The sequence below is a fragment of the Monodon monoceros genome, unplaced genomic scaffold (assembly GCF_005190385.1).
Source record: "Monodon monoceros isolate NGI ecotype Baffin Bay Population unplaced genomic scaffold, NGI_Narwhal_1 Super_Scaffold_21, whole genome shotgun sequence".
NCBI lineage: Eukaryota > Metazoa > Chordata > Mammalia > Artiodactyla > Monodontidae > Monodon > Monodon monoceros.
Window position 1 is genome coordinate 20,054,002 of NW_021703778.1, and position 20,715 is coordinate 20,074,716.

At 36.7% G+C, this 20,715-nt stretch overlaps 1 protein-coding gene across 2 annotated transcripts in view; it reads left to right on the forward strand.

Moving 5' to 3' along the window:
• UPF2 (UPF2 regulator of nonsense mediated mRNA decay) overlaps positions 1–20,715 on the forward strand; it is a 94,092-nt gene that overhangs the window by 41,809 nt on the left and 31,568 nt on the right. For both annotated transcript variants that reach the window (XM_029237302.1, XM_029237301.1), the window contains exons 9-14: positions 1,514–1,622; positions 9,911–10,024; positions 12,105–12,221; positions 16,609–16,794; positions 18,919–19,122; positions 19,834–20,109. In XM_029237302.1, the coding sequence (XP_029093135.1) occupies positions 1,514–1,622; positions 9,911–10,024; positions 12,105–12,221; positions 16,609–16,794; positions 18,919–19,122; positions 19,834–20,109 (1,006 nt within the window). The remainder of the gene's footprint in view (positions 1–1,513; positions 1,623–9,910; positions 10,025–12,104; positions 12,222–16,608; positions 16,795–18,918; positions 19,123–19,833; positions 20,110–20,715) is intronic.

A 20,715-nucleotide genomic window follows, 5' to 3' on the forward strand; every position in this document is an offset into this window, starting at 1 on the left:
TAACCTTCAATTGATAAAACTTTTAAAATAATTTAAAGAAACATTTAAAATAAGGCTTAACACTAAATGTTTTGATTCAGCTCTTTACATAACGGACTGTACTTCTCATTTCTTTAAAGAAGGGTATAATGCATTTAAAATTTTTTGAGGTACTTTTACAGAGCCACCACATTCTTGACTTCTCTCAACCTCTGTAGTCTTATTTCTGAAATGGTGATTATAATGTCTACCTGATGGGGTGGTTATCAATAGCAACAAGATAAATAATGGAGATTGGATGCCTAGGACAGGGCCTGGCACCTTGGTAAGAAAAATACGTGATAAGTTTTAAAGGAAATTATAATGGTCAAAGAGGAATACAAAATTTTTGAGGCTCTTAGGCATGAATTTGAGCACTTTCCTCTCCTTGACTCCACCTTTCAAATTTCTGTCCATTCTTCCTTCCTTCACTATGTCCCTTCTGAATTTTCCAGGTCTATTTCTCAGCCTTTCATGGTAGGCAGAGTTTTCTCTGATGATCACACCATTTTCATGTTCTGTAGTATAATGATATATTCAGGGACATGTAAGACTTGTAGAATTATTTGTCTGTTCTAAATGGCTGCGGGTTGTTGTAGGTTTTGAGCTCTTGCTTTGAATTTTTCTAGTTTTTTGCTTCCTTCCTCCCTGTCAGCTCCCATTACTTGCTGCTGTCAGTGCAGCTGCTTGTATTAGTTCCTCACAGCTTCTCATCTTCAGAGTCTGGTCTGCTGAGTGTTGAATCATTGGATAATCAAGTTTTATAAAATAATGTCTGTGGCAGGAATGGAAAATAAATTTTTAGCTTGTGTGTTGATTCTGATTAGTAGTGGCTGCCTGGAGTCCTGGAATCTGGAGTTGCATCCAAATTTGATGAGAAAGTGCTCTGATGATGAAAGGGGACAGCAGCATGAGGAAATGCAGATTTGCGTTTATTGTCCTGAGTAAGAGTCGAGAAGCCCCGTGGGAGAATCTGAGTGGGTTCTATAATGGGTAGAATAAGTTAGTGTGTGGGTTTTGTGATTATTACTTTTTTTGACTTCTTAGATACCCTTTTGGTTATTGGTTACCCTTTTACTTTACATTGAAGCTGAAATAACTTATCCATGGATAAATGAAGGAAATTGTTTAAAAGGATTGTTTTATACTGTTTGCTATCTTTGTTTATTTACTCAGTAATTATGTGATTAAAACTTTAAGCCATGTTTTCTTTGCTTGGTATTTCATATTTTATCAAAATTGAGTACTCAATGGAAATTGCAAATGTGCAGTAAATGTACTGAATGGAAAATACCATATTATTAATAAACTTTCACAAGGCAAATTGAATTTCCAAATACTTCATTATAATGGCAATACATAGGCATGTCTGTATGATTATTATTAGTTTTTATAATCATTTAATGTGTGAATATATCTGAGAAAGTTTAAATTTTAAAATGAGTTATTTCTGGTGTGCCTTTCCTTTTACACATATCACATGTAACTTTTGCAGGTTGGATTTGCTACCATTTTATGCAAGATTGGTTGCTACATTGCATCCCTGCATGTCTGATGTAGCAGAGGATCTTTGTTCCATGCTGAGGGGGGATTTCAGATTTCATGTATGTATTTAAGCATTTATTTTGTTATATATATATACACACACACTTATGAGTGAGGATTCTTTAGTTTAAAAATATGATTATTTTATTGGTAAGCACATTTTGAAACTTGATAGTGGTATAACAGTTCAGAATGTATGGACTTCTAAATTTTTTAAATGTAAATCTACTCAGCAAAGCTTGAAATTGATAAATGCTATTCCAATTTGGAGATCAGCTGTTGCTGCTACCTTGTTTTCCCATTGTAGGGTCTGCACTTCTTGCTTTTGTAAAGTAAAAACATTCTCCAAGGTCAAGAGAGCCAGCAGGCCTCATTGGTGTTCCCCGAAGAAACATAAGATTGGCCATGACAAGTCAGGGCACACAATGCCTGTAGGATGCCTGTTCAGGTGTTGGGGGTCCAACGTTTGGGGCACACGAAGTTGCGTAAATGCTCTGATTTCAGTGAATGCTGTCATAGACCATGTTTTTATTGATTCTTGCCTTAAGAATCCTTAGCTTGAAGAAAGATTCTTAATAGAGTGCCTATGAGTGGTTCTCCCAAACCCATGTTACCCCACCATCTTGTGGATACAGGCTTGAAAGGAGTAAAAGGATACCTTAGCGGTGACTGAAAGTGAACATTGGTAGAATTTGAAAAGACATGAAATGCAAGTGTTCATGTATGCCCATGGAAAAATTGTGTTTGTAAAATTTAGCTTTATATAGCAAGTTGCTTGGAATGCAGATAAATGTTTGCTCTGCTCAATATGCATTTCATTGCACTAGCTATACACAAATCGGTAGTATGGCTGAGCACCAGAACAGACATAATTCCTGAGGTCAGGAATCTCATGATGTAATTGGGAAGATAAGGCCTAAATGCTCATAAAAGCAAGAGTGAAATAAAAATTTAAACCCTAAATAAATTTGATATTATAAGGAAGTGCATGCTTAATTGCCAAATGAATTGTTGGAGAGTCAGTGCCTTGAGTCCAGAGGAAGCAAAAGTCTGTGTGAGGGGTGGAATGGTCTCTAAAGGCTTCTTGCCATGGGTGTTAATTTGTTAGTATGAGATTTGTGGGTAAGATTTTTCTGGGCCAGCTTTTTTGCTGAAGTGTGTTTCAGACTTTCATAGATAATATTAATCAAGGACCGGTTTCTATGTCTAGAGAAGTTTGGAAACACTGAAATCCAGAAAGTTAAACCGTTTTGCTTTTGTTTTATGGTAAGAATTCTCAAAGCTTTAATAGGGTAATGAGCACTGTGAGCCTCCTGGAAGGGGCTGAATATACAGTCACTCAAAAGACACACTGTTTACATGCTGCTAGTTCGGGGGCAGATGCATCTGAAGTCATATTGTTGGTATTTTAATCCCATCATACAGATACAGACAAGACACTGTTTTACTAGCAGGCAGTATGACTGCATTGTATGAGTTACATGCGTACACCCCTCCACCAAACCACAGTCAAACAAACCATGAGTTGCTGGACCAAGCATAATTAGCGCTTTTGGTGAGAAACCTAAAATTAAGAAAATTCTGTTCATGTGTACTTCCCATCCCATCTTTGAAAATTGGGGTGAGAGTTGAGGGAATTGGCATTTTTGTTATTGTTGTAAGGTTTCATTACAACTAGAAGAGTATCAAGATTCCAGAGTATATTTGGGAACTGCTATTCTCAGGGGAGAGAAGAGAGGGCACTTGATGTCATCGATCACCTCTGCTTCCTCCAGGGTCTAGCCTTTCCCACCCTCAAATCTGCAGACTTTGCCATTGACTTTTTATCAGGCAAAAAATGTGCTCAACACTCTCCCATCCTTAAAATAAAAACAGGAAAACTTTCCTCAACTGCACCTCTCCCCCCGTCCTCTTTCATTTCCTTCTTGTTTGATGTTGTAGAGTATACGTGTCTCTTGCACTTCTGACGTTTACCCTTTGTTTTACCATCATAGCGCCCTGGCAGAAACCACCAGTGTCCTCCTAATCGCCTCATCCTAGTTGATGTCCCTGCAGATTCTGAATTGCTGGACTCTCCTGCCTTTTAGGAAACTCATTCTGACTCTACCACATACTAGCATTGTAACTTTGGCCAAGTTACTTAAGTGCTCCATGCCTCGATTTCCGTGCTTGTTAAGTGGGATAATTTGTATTTTAATAAATTTATTTATTTATTTATTTTTGGCTGCGTTGGGTCTTCGTTGCTGCGCGTGGGCTTTCTCTAGTTACGGCAAGCGGGGGCTACTCTTCGTTGCGGTGCGTGGGCTTCTCATTGCGGTGGCTTCTCGTTGCAGAGCACGGGCTCTAGGCGCGAGGGCTTCAGTAGTTGTGGCACGTGGGCTCAGTAGTTGTGGCTCGCGGGCTTTAGAGTGCAGGCTCAGTAGTTGTGGCTCATGAGCTTAGTTGCTCTGTGGCATGTGGGATCTCCCAGGACCAGGGCTCGAACCTGTGTCCCCTGCATTGGCAGGCGGATTCTTCTTCTTCACTGCACCACCAGGGAAGTCCCAATTTGTATCTTTTTAAATGAGATTGTTCTTACTGATTAAACGAGATAATTCATATAAAGCTTATCACACAGATGTCATTATAATAATAGTTACCTCTTCTCTACCACCACTCTCTCCTGCTTCTCACTTATGACTACTCTCCTCAATATCCTTTGCTCTGTTTTCCAGCTGAGTTTATATGTTGATGTTCCTTCCCCAGACTTTCTTCCTTCACCCTCCTTTATGATGGAACACAGTTTACCTGGGGTTCAGGTGGCATCTGTTTCCCAGCAGCCTCACGTATATATCTCTTGCCAGAACCTCTCTCCTGGTGCTTAGTAAGTTCTCACGTACTTTTAGCTAAATACATCCATAAAACTCATTTTCTTCTCAAAACTGCCTTTATCCTTCACTTTCTTATACCGGATTCTATATTCTCCCTATAAATTTGCAATATATTTTATCTAATCACTGAGGGAAATACATCTACTTTCGCCCCTCTGACATTCGGGAGCCAAATTTGTCAAATTCTATTGATATATCTGCTAAAACACCTCCTCAAGGCTAGCGTCTCTCCTTCATTCCCAGTGCCGCCGTCTTTCACTCTCTGTAGCGTGAATTAGAATAGCTGTTTCACCAGGTTTCCCATCTCTGGCTTCTATCCAGCTCCAACATATTGTCACAATTGATCCTATTTGTCCCATGCTTAAGAACCTCACCTGAGGAATAACGCTGGTTAGCAAAACAGTATGAAATCTCACCTGGTAGTCAAAGAAATTCTAGTTAAAGCAATGGATTTGCTAATTTGACTAACAGGTTAGTGAAGGTAATAACAATGAGAAACCATCACATATACTTGAGATTGGAATTTGGAGAAGGAATTTGGCAGTATGTTTCAAGATCCTTAGAGGCATTCATACGGTGGACAACTCTGGGAATCTGTCCCAAGTAAACAATCCTAAGTACCCCCAAAAGCTTTATTCACATCATGAATTGTAATAGGGGAAAAAAGGGAAATAATCTAGAAGTCCAAAAATGGATTAAGAAAATGGTCATATAATCACAATGCTGAAATGATATAGAACCATTAGAAAGTCTTATTTACCAAAAAGTTTTCAAATCATAAAGTGCTTTTTTTTAAACATTTTTATTGGAGTATAATTGCTTTACAATGGTGTGTTACTTTCTGCTTTATAACAAAGAGAATCAGCTACACATACACATATAACCCCATATCTCCTCCCTCTTGCGTCTCCCCCCATCCTTCCTATCCCACCCCTCTAGGTAGTCAGAAAGCACCGAGCTGCTCTCCCTGTGCTATGCAGCTGCTTCCCACTAGCTATCTGTTTTACATTTGGTAGTGTATATATGTCCATGCCACTCTCTCACTTCGTCCCAGCTTACCCTTCCCCCTCCCCGTGTCCTCAAGTCCATTCTCTACGAAAGTGCTTTTTTTTAAGGGGAAAAAAAGCAAGCTCTAAAATCTTACACATAATAAATTTATAGTTATGTTAAAATTCTTGGCAAGTAAAGACTAGAAAAAATTGTATATCAGTATGCTACCAGTGGCTGTCTTTGGATAGTGGGGTTATGCGAAATTTTTTTCCTTTCTAGTTTTCTGTGTCCTCCACATTTTTAGCAAGGCCTACTTCTTTAATAATGGAGAAGACAACTTTAATTTAAATGTAGCCATATCACCCTCACTGATTGACATTTTTGAAATCAGTGGTCTTCTAACTTTTTTGATCAAGCCTCTCTGTTGGTAAAATAAGTTGACCACATATCCCAGTATAGGCATACTTATTTATAAATTATATGCATTTGTAATTCTACCAGATATTTCATGTATATCATAAAACATACAAAAATAACTTTAAAAGTATGAGATAAAAAACAAAAACATAAATAGATGTTTCAACATTTCTTTTTCCCCACACCCCAGTAGATGAAGAGTCTTGCCCTCCCTACTTTGGAGATCAGTAGTCCCTAGAATAAAATAAATAAGTTTCTTTGAAGGCAAATTTACTTATTTATAAACCCAGTGCCTACTTAGTGTTTAGAGTATAGTGGATTTTCCAAAAACTTAGTTGAATGATTGAATGTTTATGTAAAACAAAATGAGCAAATTATGGAGGACAGAAAATATAATATTTGGGTGAAGTTATAGAGGGGCTGGTTTGGGACAAAGGGTTCTTCCTCCAGGGGAATAATGAATGAGAGGCCTTGGAAATTCTTACTTTTGTATCTTGACATATTTGAAGAGTTTTTATTAATGTATATGAATTTAATTATTTGAGTAATCTCAATTCCAGCTGTTATTAATAAATGAGTTGTAAGCAGCATTTTTGCTAAATTTGATTATGTAAGTAAAATCTGAGACATTATTGAACTAAAAATATATAGAAAATTTTACATTGTTAATTCATCTGTATTTACTTTTGCAGAAGTGTTTGACATACCATTTGATCATAAAGAGTCAACAAATGAGGTTGGAAAATATTAAATGAGGAGTCAGAATAAGTTAGTCTGTTTTTTATGTCACAGTCTTTTGAAAAGCCTTCAGTTTTTTCATCTGAAAATGAGGGAGTGAGATAATTGATTTCTAATACTTCATTTAAAAATTCTACAATCTTGTCATGTTAGTTAGATTGTACCTCCTTAACCTCAATAATATTTAGGAATAATACACTATGTTATGTGTTTTTGTAAATTGTGATGCTCAGTAATACTTAAATTGTATGATCTCCACAGCACAGTTGTTAAGAGCTTGTGCATCCAGAATCACCCAGGGAGACTGTTAAAAACATGTATATGTATTTCCCAGCCCTACTCCCTCTAAAGATTCCGCTTCAGTATATCATTTTTGAAATGCTTCTTTATCCATTTTCTACTTCTACATTTCTTTAACTGTAAAAGAAACACATGCTCATTGTGGGTGATTTAGAAAATATATAAAGAAGAAAGAAAGAAGGGGGAACCTCATAATTTCATCACTTAAAGCAAACCTTGTTAATATTTTAGTATATTTTCTTTACTTTTTTTCTTCTGTAGTTTTTTTATGGATGCTTTTATATTTTATGTACAATTTCCCACTTTTATTTCTCACTCAGAAGTATTTTACAGCATCATTTAAAACACTTCTCAAGCATCATTTTAAAGTTTGTATACTCTTTTGTCCTAGACATTAATTGCTTAGTATCAAGTGAAGTATAGTTATCATCATTACTGCCCCATCATCATCATCCTTATTTTTATCCTTATTTTACCAAGTGAGCCAGTAGGTTCAGAGAGTTTTATATGAATTGTCCAAGATTATATACCCCTACCCCCACCCCAAATGGCATGAAATGACCACAGGACTTCAGGTGTTGTGACTGTAGACCTTTTACTCTTTCACGTCACTGCAATATGTATATAAACATTAAGCATTTTCATTAATTTGTTCACTCAGTGAATATTGATTTTGTGTCAATGTATTAGCGATACAATGTACAAATGTGGATAATATTAATAATGGCTAATACTTAGTGAACTCTTCGTGGTCCCAGTCACTATTGATTGTGCTTTGTATCAGTTCACTTAATGAAGACTCACAACCGTATGATATAGGTTACTTTCATTAGTTCCATTTTACAGATGAGGAAATTGAGGCACAGAGTTTAAGTAACAGTAAGTGATAAAGCTGGGAATTAAACCTAGCAGATCTGGTCCAGAGTCTACCCTCTTAATCTAGAGTGTAGATTAAACTTGCCTCAGAGTTCACAAAATAAGATAAATTAATAAGAGGAGCTTTTTTTTTTAATATATAAATTTATTTATTTATTTTTGGCTGCCTTGGATCTTCGTTGCTGCACGCGGGCTTTCTCTAGTTGCAGCAAGCGGGGTCTGCTCTTCATTGTGGTGCACGGGCTTCTCATCGCGGTGGCTTCTCTTGTTGTGGAGCACGGGCTGTAGGCGTGCGGGCTTCAGTAGTTGTGGCGCACGGTCTTAGTTGTTCCGCAGCATATGGGATCTTCACTGACCAGGGCTCGAACCCGTGTCCCCTACATTGGCAGGCGGATTCTTTTTTTTTTTTTTTTCGGTACACGGGCCTCTCACTGTTGCGGCCTCTCCCGTTGCGGAGCACAGTCTCCGGACGCACAAGCTCAGCGGCCATGGCTCATGGGCCCAGCCGCTCCGCGGCATGTGGGATATTCCCGGACCGGGGCACGAACCCATGTCCCCTGCATCGACAGGCGGACTCTCAACCACTGCGCCACCAGGGAAGCCCTAGCAGGCGGATTCTTAACCACTGCGTCACCAGGGAAGTCCCAAGAGGAGCTTTCAGTATGCAGTACTTATCACACACCTATTTGTGAAAACACCTTTATGAAGGCTAAATTGCAAGGCTAGAATAAATAGTCAAATTTATTCAATATTAGTTTGTTTAATAGACTAATTAAACTAGAATCTAGTTCTAGTTTTTTTCTATTTGTCTCTAATCTCAAAGCTATTTTGTATGCTTGAATGATGTGATTAAAGTTCTGTAAGTTGAGTTTTTGTGATTTTATTTTTAGTTGCAGTTTTATTGATGCCTTAGATTAAATATAGTTAGAGTGAGTTTCTAATTTCCTCTGATTTTTTAAGTGAGTAAACATGGTTTTGTTCAAAAATTATCACTGAAGATCTAAAAAGTGAGCACCACCTCTGTTTGCTATAGAAAGTAGGTCCTTAAAAAGGAAGATGATAAATTCCATTAAGTGTAGGCTGTCTATGTAGAAGTTTAATACTTAACGTAAAAGATTGTTACTAATTGTCCAGATGCGGGTGAGGTTTGGACTTATTTTGAATCCCAGCACCTGATAGAGCAGTGGAATTCTCAAGTATGAGTTTAGAGTCTGGGGTTTTGGTACTGATCCTTGGTCAGGTCATTTGACAGCTTTGTGTTCTTCTACTGTTGTTGTTTTAACTATTAAATCAGAATTATACAGCTTTTGCTCCTTTCTCAGAGTGTTGTTACGTGGAACAAATAAGATAGGATAGTACTCTGAAAAAATAAGGAACACTAAACTAGTTCAAAGCACTACCATATTATTGTTATTGTTCATAGAAAAGGCTTCTAGACTACAGGTTTGGTTTTCTGGTGAAATTGTAATTCTGAGGTTAAATCCAATTACATTTATCGTGATGTGTCTGTTCACATGGTACTGTTGTAATAGGATTTTGTTATGTTCAGTATTGCTTGAAATGTGTGCCTAAGTAGAGGGCTTATATTTGCAAAGGATTTGAACTTTGATATGCGACTGTGACTGTTGATAAAAAATAGTGATTGTATTGGAAATTTCATTGTACTAATGAATTTACAATAAAAAATGTATATAGTTCATAATTATAATATACTAACTGAGGCTTAATATTTTTGCTTAAGTGAGCTCTTGGTGTTTATTATTTTTAAAGCAGCATTTCCTAAAGTGTATTCCTTATAATATTAATTTAACAAACTAGTCGTTGTTACCATTTCAAAAGAGGGGTTTATGTTGCCAAATAAATATGAGAAACATTGAATTAAGTTAAACAGGTTTCTTTATTTGAGAACCTCTTAAGGCTGATGAAATGCATTGTTTCCCCAAATTGTTTGAAACAGTTTTGCAAAGCATGTCCTGGCACTGGTGTTCCACAGAGCTTATTTTGCTTTAACTTAAGATAATTTGAATATAGCAAGAAATTATACCCAAATTTATTTAAAATATCTAGAGTGAATTCAGTCTTATTAAAATAACAATTCTTATCACAGATTTCAAAGTATTAATTATTTAAGCAATGTCTCTTCTCTTAATTTGTAGGTACGAAAAAAGGACCAGATCAATATTGAAACAAAGAACAAAACTGTTCGTTTTATTGGAGAACTCACTAAGTTTAAGATGTTCACAAAAAATGATACACTGCATTGTTTGAAGGTTAGTAGTGAATCATTTGAAATATTCTTTAATAGACACATCTAAAGTTTTAATGCTTCAGTTTGTAAGTGCTGGGAAATGATGTAATTAAGAAATATTTGATTAATCTATAGGAAGACAAAAGAGGAGTAAAAAGGAACAATAAACAGATGAGCAAAATAGAGAACAAATAATAAGATGGTGACACAAATAGAACTATAACAGTAATTACATGAAATGTAGAAGGACAAAGTACATTAAGTAAAAGCCTTAAGAATATAAGACTTGATTAAAACAACAACATTATATGCTGACTGCAAGGAAGATACCCTTAAATATTAACACCAGGAAGCCTAAAATAAAAAGATGGGGGAAATATACCATGGAAGCACTAAAAATAAATAAATAAAAGCACCTGGTTTTATTATTATCAGACAAAGTAGGCTTTAAGGCATGAAGCATTATTAGAAATAAAGAAGCATAGTTCATAATGATGATGAGGTCCTTTTAATAGGAAAGTGTGTTACCTTCCTGAATCAGTATGCATCCAGTACTGTATTTTTAGAATACATAAAGCAAAAAATTGACAAGGAAAGAGAAATAAATCCACAATTACAGTGAGAGACTTGAAAACACCTTTTAGTAGCTGAAAGCATAGGCAGACAACATTAGTATATTCAGGATTGTACAACCTTAATCTAATTGACACTATACCCAACAGGATCAGAATTTATAATCTCTTCAAATGCACATGGATGATTTACCAAAATCAACCAAAAAGAAAGTCTCAGCAAGTTCAAAAAAATTGAAATTATTCAGATTATGTTTTTTTGTCCACAATAGAATTAAGGTAGAAATTCATTAGTAACTAACTAGTTATGTGTGGTAAAGCTGATGCAGCATAGATGAAATAATTCTTCTACATTTGGAATTGGTCATTACTAACAATAACAAATTTTTTATCAAGTTGATTTCTTTGAGATATCACTAGGTATGTCGCACAAAATGGGTCTCATGGGTTCAAATACATTTGGAAAACCCTGAGTTAAACAAGTTTCTTTACTGCATGATTTCTTAAGAGTATTTAAAATATTAATAATCATTGTAAATATTCAAGGGGTTAAGTCTCCTAAACCTACTTGGAGCATTTCAGGAGTCTACAAAGTACATTTGGGGAACTTTGGACAGCATTTTAAGAGAGGTTGTGAAAGTTTTTTCAACGCTGTCATTGAAAGGAATCATGCCATGAACAACTTAGACATATTAGTATATTTCTTTGTATTAATTACTGATGTATATAGGAAGAATATACATTTATTTGACACAGGTTCATTTCTGTACATTTGTTTTAAGGAAATAATCATAAACGTGCACAAATTTATCTGCAAGAATGTTTGTCACACCATTGTTTATAGTAGCAAAAAATTGTAAACAATTTGGATGTCCCATAAATAAGAATCAGTTAAGTTTTAGTATAGTTCATATTATAAGTACTACGCACCCTTTAAATCATGCCATAGAAGGATAATAAAGACGTGGAAAAATACTCATGTTAGCCCAAAAAAACCAAATTATTAAATGATATGTGTAAAACTTTTTTGGCTTAGAAAATATGCACAGAAAAATATTGGGGGGATAAATAGTAAAATGTGGTAATGTGTTTGTAAATTTCATACAGTAAGGCTTTTGTTGTCAGAAGTTTAAAGGTAAATGTCATATAAACCAAAACCAAAAAGCTATTTAGAAAATATTAGCTATGTATGTGGCATTTGCTTAAATATATAGCATCTCCTGATAAATATAAAATGGGCTTTGATAAATTAGTTTTCATATATGTATCTAAAAGGAATGACATTAAATATCCTGAAGTTTTTAGATAAAATTTTATGGCCTAACACAAAGATACCCAGTGATGAAGCTTGGCATCTAAAGTAGACTAGGTTTTTTTTTTTTTAGTTGATTTACAATATTGTGTTTAGCTTTTCTTCTTTTTACAGTGACATTTTAAAACTTGTTGCACACATTAGGTGTATAATGTTTTCTTTCTCTAATAGGATTGAATTGTTGTCTTTGTGGTTTTTCATCATTATTATTTTTACAGATGCTTCTATCAGACTTTTCCCATCACCATATTGAAATGGCATGTACCCTACTAGAAACATGTGGAAGATTTCTTTTCAGATCTCCAGAATCTCACCTGAGGACCAGTGTACTTTTGGTAAGGGCTTGAGGATCCTAGCAAGAGGTTGAGGTTCTTGATTTACTCCAGGAGTTAAAAATTTTGACCAGTGCCTTTTATCTTGCTCTGCCATTTAAACACTTCTACCTAAACTAGAACTCCAGCCGTTCCTGCAGAGCTGTAGGAATTTTTCTCATTTGACTGCCAGTGAGTTCACACTATTGTAAAGGGGGATTAAATTCAGCCCCAGATAACTTTTTACAAGTGATGCAGAGGAGCAGGTACTCTAAATACTATTGTGTTAGAGCCCTCTTTGTGGATGTTCTTGATACATCTTTACTGTGCCATAAGCACATAAATTATAAAGGTTAAATTTTTTAAATTGGAAAACATAAGCTTGGAAAATTAACATGGGGGGAGAAGATATTTCTTAAGTGAATTAGGATGCCAGCATGGCCATCAAGTTTATTAAGCAATTAAGTTAGTATGCTTATTGGTAATACCCATGCATTGGACTGCAGCCTTTGCAAGGGAGAGAGTGTGGTGGGGGAGGGTGTCAGTGTTAGCCCTGGTTTAGGACTCCCCAGGAATAGACTGTCATTACATCAGTGTTGCTTTTAGGGACGTGTTGATTGTGTCTTTTTCTCTAGGTGTGTTATTTTTTTAGAATCTAGTTGTAAGCTTGAATACTTCTCTGGCAATATTTAAAATGAAAAAAACATGGGAATTTATTTCTAGTGAATGAAAATATTAATGTGAAGGCCATCACCTGGAGTTTATTTCCACATTCTCTCTAGGCTTATTCATATAATAGTCATTCCAAGTTCAAATTTTTATTGTAACACAGAAAAAAATCTTCCTCCTCTTTGGCTCAAGCTGGTAAGGTTAAATGAGACACTGCATATGAAAATGTAATAGAGATGCCAAGAAAGCTTAGGTTTTAAAAATGTCTATATTTTATTTGTAATATTGAACCCTCTATGTTTACTTTTTGCTAGGGAAAGTTTACTAGTTGTGGTGGTGTGGATACTTATGCCATTGATGGAAACCAGAGTTCTTCCTGCCCGACTGGTTTTCTTCGCTCAGCGGATCTTTCCCCCTCTTGTAGCGAAAGCAGCTAGCCTTTATCATTGATTGTCTTGCTTTCTGGATAGGAGCCTTGTTTATCATATAATGCTTTTGGGGCTCCTCCTATGTGTTGGGCACTGAACTCAGTTCTGCAGGGATGTTATGGCTGGTTGGGGGTGGTTAGTACAAAGAAATGAAACATAGTTGCCATCCTCAAAGTGGTCCATATCTAGTGCTAATTCCAGTGTAGCATTTTAAGTGCTTTAACAGAGAGAGGTATGCAGAGGATTTTATGGGCTCATGGAGGGAGTACTTAAGCCAGACTGAATGAGTCAGGAGAGATCTTCCCTAACAGCTTCCCAGTGTTTATTGAGTCTGACTCTTCTGTCAGACCCTTGGGATATAAAAGTGAAAAAGATAGTTCCTGCCCTCATGGAATTTGCAGTCTAATAACCCAGACAGATGGACAGTTGGAACACAGGGAGGGGGATGCAATATAATACTGTGGGTTAGCATAGGGTATTATGTGTATAGATAGAAGAGGTGCTTAATCTAGTCTTGGTATGTCAGGAAAGGTTTCCTGGAAAAAATGGTGTTTATTTTAGAGACTCACCTGAGTCTCAAAGGCAGAGAAGAGAGATACACTGAGTCAAGAGGCTGCAGGTAAGACTGGAGACGTAGGCACAGCCCCGAGTGTGAGCACTGTGCTAAGGAACGAGGGTTTTCCCCCAGTGGTATAGAGTAGCTATTGAAGGATGTTAAGCAGGGAGGATAGGTATGATCAGATTTATGGTTTTAGGAAGGTCGGTGTGGAGGAGATAACTGAGGTGGCTGAGGCCAGAGGTAGACAGAACAGTGAAACGGCTGTTTTCAAAACCTACGGGGAAAACAATGAAGAAATGGTAAGGATGGGGGAGTGGGGAATAATAACTGGCTGTATGAAGAATTTTAGGAAGCAGAACTGATGAGATGTGATGGTGAGATACTAGGGACGAGGAAGGGAAAGCGCCCTCAGATAAGACCCCATATTCCAGCATGAGCACCTGAGCGGGTGACGGTGCCAGTCACAGAGATGAGGGAGGAGGAGGAGGGAGGAGGAGGAGGGTTTGGTCTGAAGCGCGAATGCTTGCGGGATGATCTAAAATGTACCCGTATTTGTTTGGGAACACACATAACCTTTTTACTGGTTTGCATTTAAAATTATTCTTAGCTGATGTTAAAAGTAGTTTGGTGTGGGGACTTCCCCGGGTTGTCCAGTGCTTAAGACTTCTCCTTCCTATGCAGGGGGTGTGGGTTCCATCCCTGGTGGGGGAGCTAAGATCCCACATGCCTCGAGGCCAAAAACAACCAAAACATAAAACAGAAGCAACATTGTAACAAATTCAATAAAGACTTTAAAATTGGTCCACATCAAAAAAGAAAAAAGAAAGTAGTTTGGTATGTGTGTTGGGGGAGAAGGTTCTAAAGTGGTCTACATAACAGGTTGAAACTAGTCTTGATTTAAAACTGTTATGTATGTACAAATGAAAAGTTAAGTGTTGCGTTATGTTTTGTTCAAAGAACTTACAGGGTGAGGTCATTATCTCTAGCTCTGTTAAACATGGAACTGTTCTCTCTGTCTGAAAGAGTCAACATTTAATAAGCATTTACAAATTATAAAATAGATGTCAGGAGAGGAGCTAGGCTACAACATGTATACTTTAGCAGATTCATAGACAAGAGAAACAATTGTGAAACTTGGTATACCCATAATTGAACTTATGAAAGAGCAGAATTTCCCCCAGTATACAATGGTTTTACGTGTATAGAAAGGCAGACCATGGGAAAGATTTGAATGTGTTTTTAAAAATTCATTCATTACTTTGTATATTAGTAAACATTAATTGCAAGCCTCCCATGTGCTAGGCCAGGCACTGTTTTAGATGCTGGGTTTACATCAGTGAACATGCTGCAGCCCCTGCCCTCCCTGAGCTTGCAGACACAGCCTTCTTTCCAAAGCCTGAAGTCTTGCCTCCACCCGCCACCACCTGCCACCCCAGTCCAGACACCTGCTTGAAGCTCTTCAGTGCTTTCCCTCTACAGGCTTCAAATCCAGCATTGTTACTATGGTCGGTCTGCAGAATCTGGTCTCACCGAGCCTCTCCTCACTCCTTAGAACTGATCTCACGCCATTCCATGCTGGCGCCACGCTGGCCTTCATGTAGTTCCTGTAACAGATCCTTCTCTCCTCATTGCCTCTCGTCTTGCTGTTGCGTCTGCCTCAGGTGCTCTCTCTGTGTCTCTTCTCAACCTTTTGTCGTCCTTCAGAGCACAACTCAAATGTCACTTTTGCAGAGAGGCCGTCCCTAGCCCACCCTGACTAAAGTGGGCTCTCATTACTCTCCATCTTAGGGCCTTGTTATTTTCCTTCATAACACTATTCACAATTAGTATTTAAAAGGTTGCTAGTTTATTTGTTGGCTTGTTTATTCTGTCTTCCTACGCTGACTCTTAGGCTTCATGAAGGTAGGAGCCATGTCCGTCTTGTTCACTGGTGACTTCCAGTACCTAGCGTAGTGCCTGGCACATAGTAAGTGCCAAGTAAAATGTTAAATGGCTGAATAAATTCAGTAATCTTAATACTTAGTGTGGTGCTGTTTTTAGAACTAGGAGTACTGTTTGAAGATCTTCAGCTGATCAGTCTGTGGTTCTCAACTGGCATCTGGTGGGTAGAGGTGAAGGTTGCTGCACAGAACGCCCTCCCCCCACACACCCAGACAAAGAACTATCCAGTCCAAAACGTCCGTAGTGCTGAGGTTGAGGATCCTGAAGTAGATGATGATTGACTGCTTTTCATCACCTCCTGGAGCTGATGCTGAGGGCTCTGGACAAGTTGTGAAACTGGGGGCTTTTAGTTTCCTTGTCTGTAGAGACACGTCAGATTTACCTAGTACAACATTGGATGGCACAAGCTCTCAGAATAAGGTTATTCTCAGCTGTTGTGTGTGGAACAGCCAGAGGCATTCACCCCTTTATTTGTATTGTTGGTCCTTAATTTCAGTCACTAGTATATAAGCCTTGTTTTACGTAGAGTTCATATAGTTTGGCAGAGTTATAAGTCAAGTTATATTTGTAGCAGAGTTCTCTTGAGTATTTTATTGGACAAGGCATAAGACCAAGCAGTTATGGACTAATTTGTTCTAAAAACATGATTAGTGATATAACAATTAGTATGCTTGCATGCTCTTAGAAATACCTAGTAATTGTTTTTTCCCTTTTCTAGCCCTTTATCTTGAAATCTTAACACTGAGAGTAGAACTTTAGTTAGGAAGAAAGAAACCTTAGAATGAAAGTATTTTGACTAGACTTTTTATTTTAGGAACAAATGATGAGAAAGAAACAAGCGATGCATCTCGATGCAAGATATGTCACAATGGTGGAGAATGCATATTACTACTGCAACCCACCTCCAGCTGAAAAAACAGTGAAAAAGAAACGTCCTCCTCTCCAGGAATATGTCCGGAAACTTTTGTACAAGGATCTCTCCAAGGTTACCACTGAGAAGGTAAATCTTAATGAAATCATAGAACAGTAGTCAACTTGAGATTTGTGGTAGTGCTAAGCTTGTATAACATTCAACCAAATTAATTCTTCTTCGTCCTGATGATAATAGTACTGATTGCAGTGCACTTTCCTTCTAGCCCTGCACCAAATTGTTTTAGGTCAGGGACATATATTTCAGTTTTCCTAGATCAGCTTGTTTATCAATTGCTTCAGTGCCCCACAAAGTATAGATAGGAAATGTAAGTAGTTTGCATTATTCACATTTTGTAGATGGAGAAATTGAAGCAGAATTGTTAAAGTCCCAGCAGTGGAGTTTAGGAGAGGTAGGATTAAATCCCAAGTTCCATTATGATTGATTCCATACAAGTCATCATAAGAAGGAATTCATACAATGATACATAATGTATGGGACATATGTTTTATTTTCCTTTTATGATAGTAACTTCTTATTCTAATTAAAATGGTAATTCTTCTAAATTTGATGTTGATGCTGTGTGTATATTTGAAACTATTACTTTGTCTCTGATGTTCTGTAATGAATTTGCCTTTAAATATTTTGCTTTCAGTACAGGGGTTCTTAACCTTAAGCAGGCTTTAAGAGGCCCATGATCCTCTGGAATTTAATGATATTGAATCTCTGGGCCTGTCTGTATTTTTCCGGAAGAGGGTCTGTAGCTTTCTTTAGATTCTCAGCAGGGGTCAATTTCCAGAAAAGGTTAAGAACCACCGACCTGTTACCTTAATTATTGTAGTTACCTTGTTAGAACCTTCACTTTTAAGTGAGACATGTTGAGTAAACATTTTTTGGTCAACTCTACAAGTTGAAACAACATGGTATGGAACTTTTTTCTTTTCAGGAAAAAAAATTGAAGCAAATTAACTTCTGGACAGAGGAAACCTATGGGGAGGATAAGAGGCATGGAATAATACATGTGTCATGGGTGGGCAGGGTAGAAGATGATGACGAATGAGCACAACTTTGAAAATTGAAGCCACCTTCAGGGATCCAGAGACAGTAGTTGTTTAAGACAACAGGATTTGAAAGCTGTTTTAGAATTGGCTAAAAGTTTGTAAAGTATGGAATGCTTATGCATTTGAGATGACATTAACATTTCCATTGAAGCTGATATGAGAACATATTTAGTGCTTGAAAGGTGGATTGTGGATATAGAGTAGAGATGAAAGGACTACTTTACATTCTGCCTACAGTATCCGTTTTCTTTCAGAATAAAAATGGAAAGAACTTGATGATGACTAGAGCTCTGCTGATTATCTCATTACCAGTAGAGATTTTGAAAGTAATAGCTAACTTTTATGGGGTGCTTGTAATGCGCCAGACACATTCCTATGTACTTCACGCACTTTAACTTGTCTAACCCTTAGACCAGACTTATGGAGTAAGTGCCTATCATCCCCCCTTTACATGCAAGGAAACTGTGTGATGTCAGTCTTGATGTTGTGTCCTCCATCTTTTTTTTTTTTTTTTAAGATTTTTTTGATGTGGACCATTTTTTTTTTTAAGTCTTTATTGAATTTGTTACAATATTGCTTCTGTTTTATGTTTTGGTTTTTTGGCCTCGAGGCATGTGGGATCTTAGCTCCCTGTCCAGTGATCGAACCTGTACCCCATGCACTGGAAGGCAGAGTCTTAACCACTGGACCACCAGGGAAGTCCTGTGTCCTCCATCTTAAGGGATCTTTTAACCAGTTGACCTTGGGTTTATTTCCTTATTGGAAATTTTTCATTTATAAAAAGAAGTGTCTGAGGTTATTTACATCAAATGATGCACAAAAGAAAACATTATTTTTGTTAAATCTTGGGTATTTCTTTCAGTGACCTGCGTATGAGTGTATACTGTTAGCTTGATTGAAGTCCTGGAAACTCTAGGAAATTTAAGGGCATTATGGAAAGATAAAGGGAAAATGTGAATAAATTTTACCAATAATTAGAAAAATCTTATTTTTCCTATCTCTAAAGTTGAAGAGGCTGGTAGAGAATCTCTAGAGTATTTTCCATTTCAAAAGTTCTGTGACTGTACAATCATAATAAAATATTTGTATTATAGGGTATTTTGGACTACTTAGTGCTTATCTTAGTAATTTAAACAAAATTCTCTTCATTTAGGTTTTGAGACAGATGCGAAAGTTGCCTTGGCAGGACCAAGAAGTGAAAGACTATGTGATTTGTTGTATGATAAACATCTGGAATGTGAAATATAACAGCATTCATTGTGTAGCCAACCTCTTAGCAGGACTAGTGCTCTACCAGGAGGATGTTGGAATCCATGTTGTGGATGGAGTTTTAGAAGATATTCGATTAGGAATGGAGGTAACAAAGACCTGCAGCAAATTGGAATCTGTGGACAATTTAGACAGCCTTTAAGTCCTATTATTGAAAAATAAGGATTTGAAAACCCTCTTTTCCCCATATGGTGTCATTTACTATTACTTTTTTGAAGATAATGATTTCTTAATAAACCCTGTTGTGTTAGATTTCCTAGTCTTCTCTCAGGCTAATGCTGAAGTATTTTTTGCCTTTTCTTCAAGTCCAGTTAAGCTTATTTTAGAAGAGTACAGTAAATTTTTATTATTTCCTGGTTACTATTGGCATTCACGTTATAGGAATTCATAAATTTATTAATTAGGAGAATTGGTAATCATTTGATAAGAATTTCTGTAAGAATTTCCCTCTTTCTATATGCTTTTTGTTTCCTTAATTCATGGATTTCAGAGAAAATAAGTTACAGAGGGCTGATAGGGAGAATTACATTTTAACTGTTTCATAAACTATTCATTTAACAATAGCTTAATATTAAATTTAATACTTAACATGTTCTTTTTATTAAAACATTTTAAAGGTAGACATTTCTTAGAGAGAGATAAAGGACACCCAGAAGTGACTACCGATTAGAAAAGAACCCATTATTTATTCTCTGTTCAGTGAGTGATGTTGTCAAGTGACATAGGGGAATTTTACCTCTTCTCAAACACATTGCTATTCTTTAATGGAAATCTGCTTTTTTTTTTCTTCCCCCTTTAGGTTAATCAACCTAAATTTAATCAGAGACGTATCAGCAGTGCCAAGTTCTTAGGGGAACTTTATAATTACCGAATGGTGGAATCCGCTGTTATTTTTAGAACTCTTTATTCTTTTACTTCATTTGGTGTTAACCCTGATGGCTCTCCAAGTTCACTGGACCCTCCCGAGCACCTTTTCAGGATTAGACTAGTGTGCACTATTTTGGATACCTGTGGCCAGTACTTTGACAGAGGTTCTAGTAAACGAAAACTCGATTGCTTCCTTGTGTATTTTCAGGTATATAAATTGAAATAAGCAGTTGGCATCATTTAATGCATTGCTTGTGTTATAAAAATATTAGAGAAGAAACCCTGTGGCATTCATATATGATGTATAAGATATATTCATAGTTAGGTGAGATTTATTCTTCTTGCAAGTATGCTTAGCTTTAGACGTTTTAAAATAATATGATGGGGATTTCCCTGGCGGTCCAGTGGTTAAGACTCTGTGCTTCCTGCAGGGGGCACAGGTTCGATCCCTGGTCAGGGAACTAAGATCCTGCATGCCACACGGCATGGCCAAAAAAAAGAAAGAAAAATTTAAAAAATATATATATGATGAATTCTATCATAAACATTCTGATTACATTTTAAGTTTTATAATTGATGATTGATCATTAATTTTGGGAATTATTTTGGTGCTTTTATAAATTTGGTTTAGTAAGTTTAATAAGTTTGGTTTAGTAAGTTTAATAAGTTTATAAATTTGGTATAGTATGGATTATTTTGTATTTGGTACGTAATTCATGAATCAAATTACTTGTAATATTTATGCATTTGATAATATTCTCACTCATCTGTGTTCTGGTTTTATATCTAAAATTCTTGTTTCTAAATTTAAAAA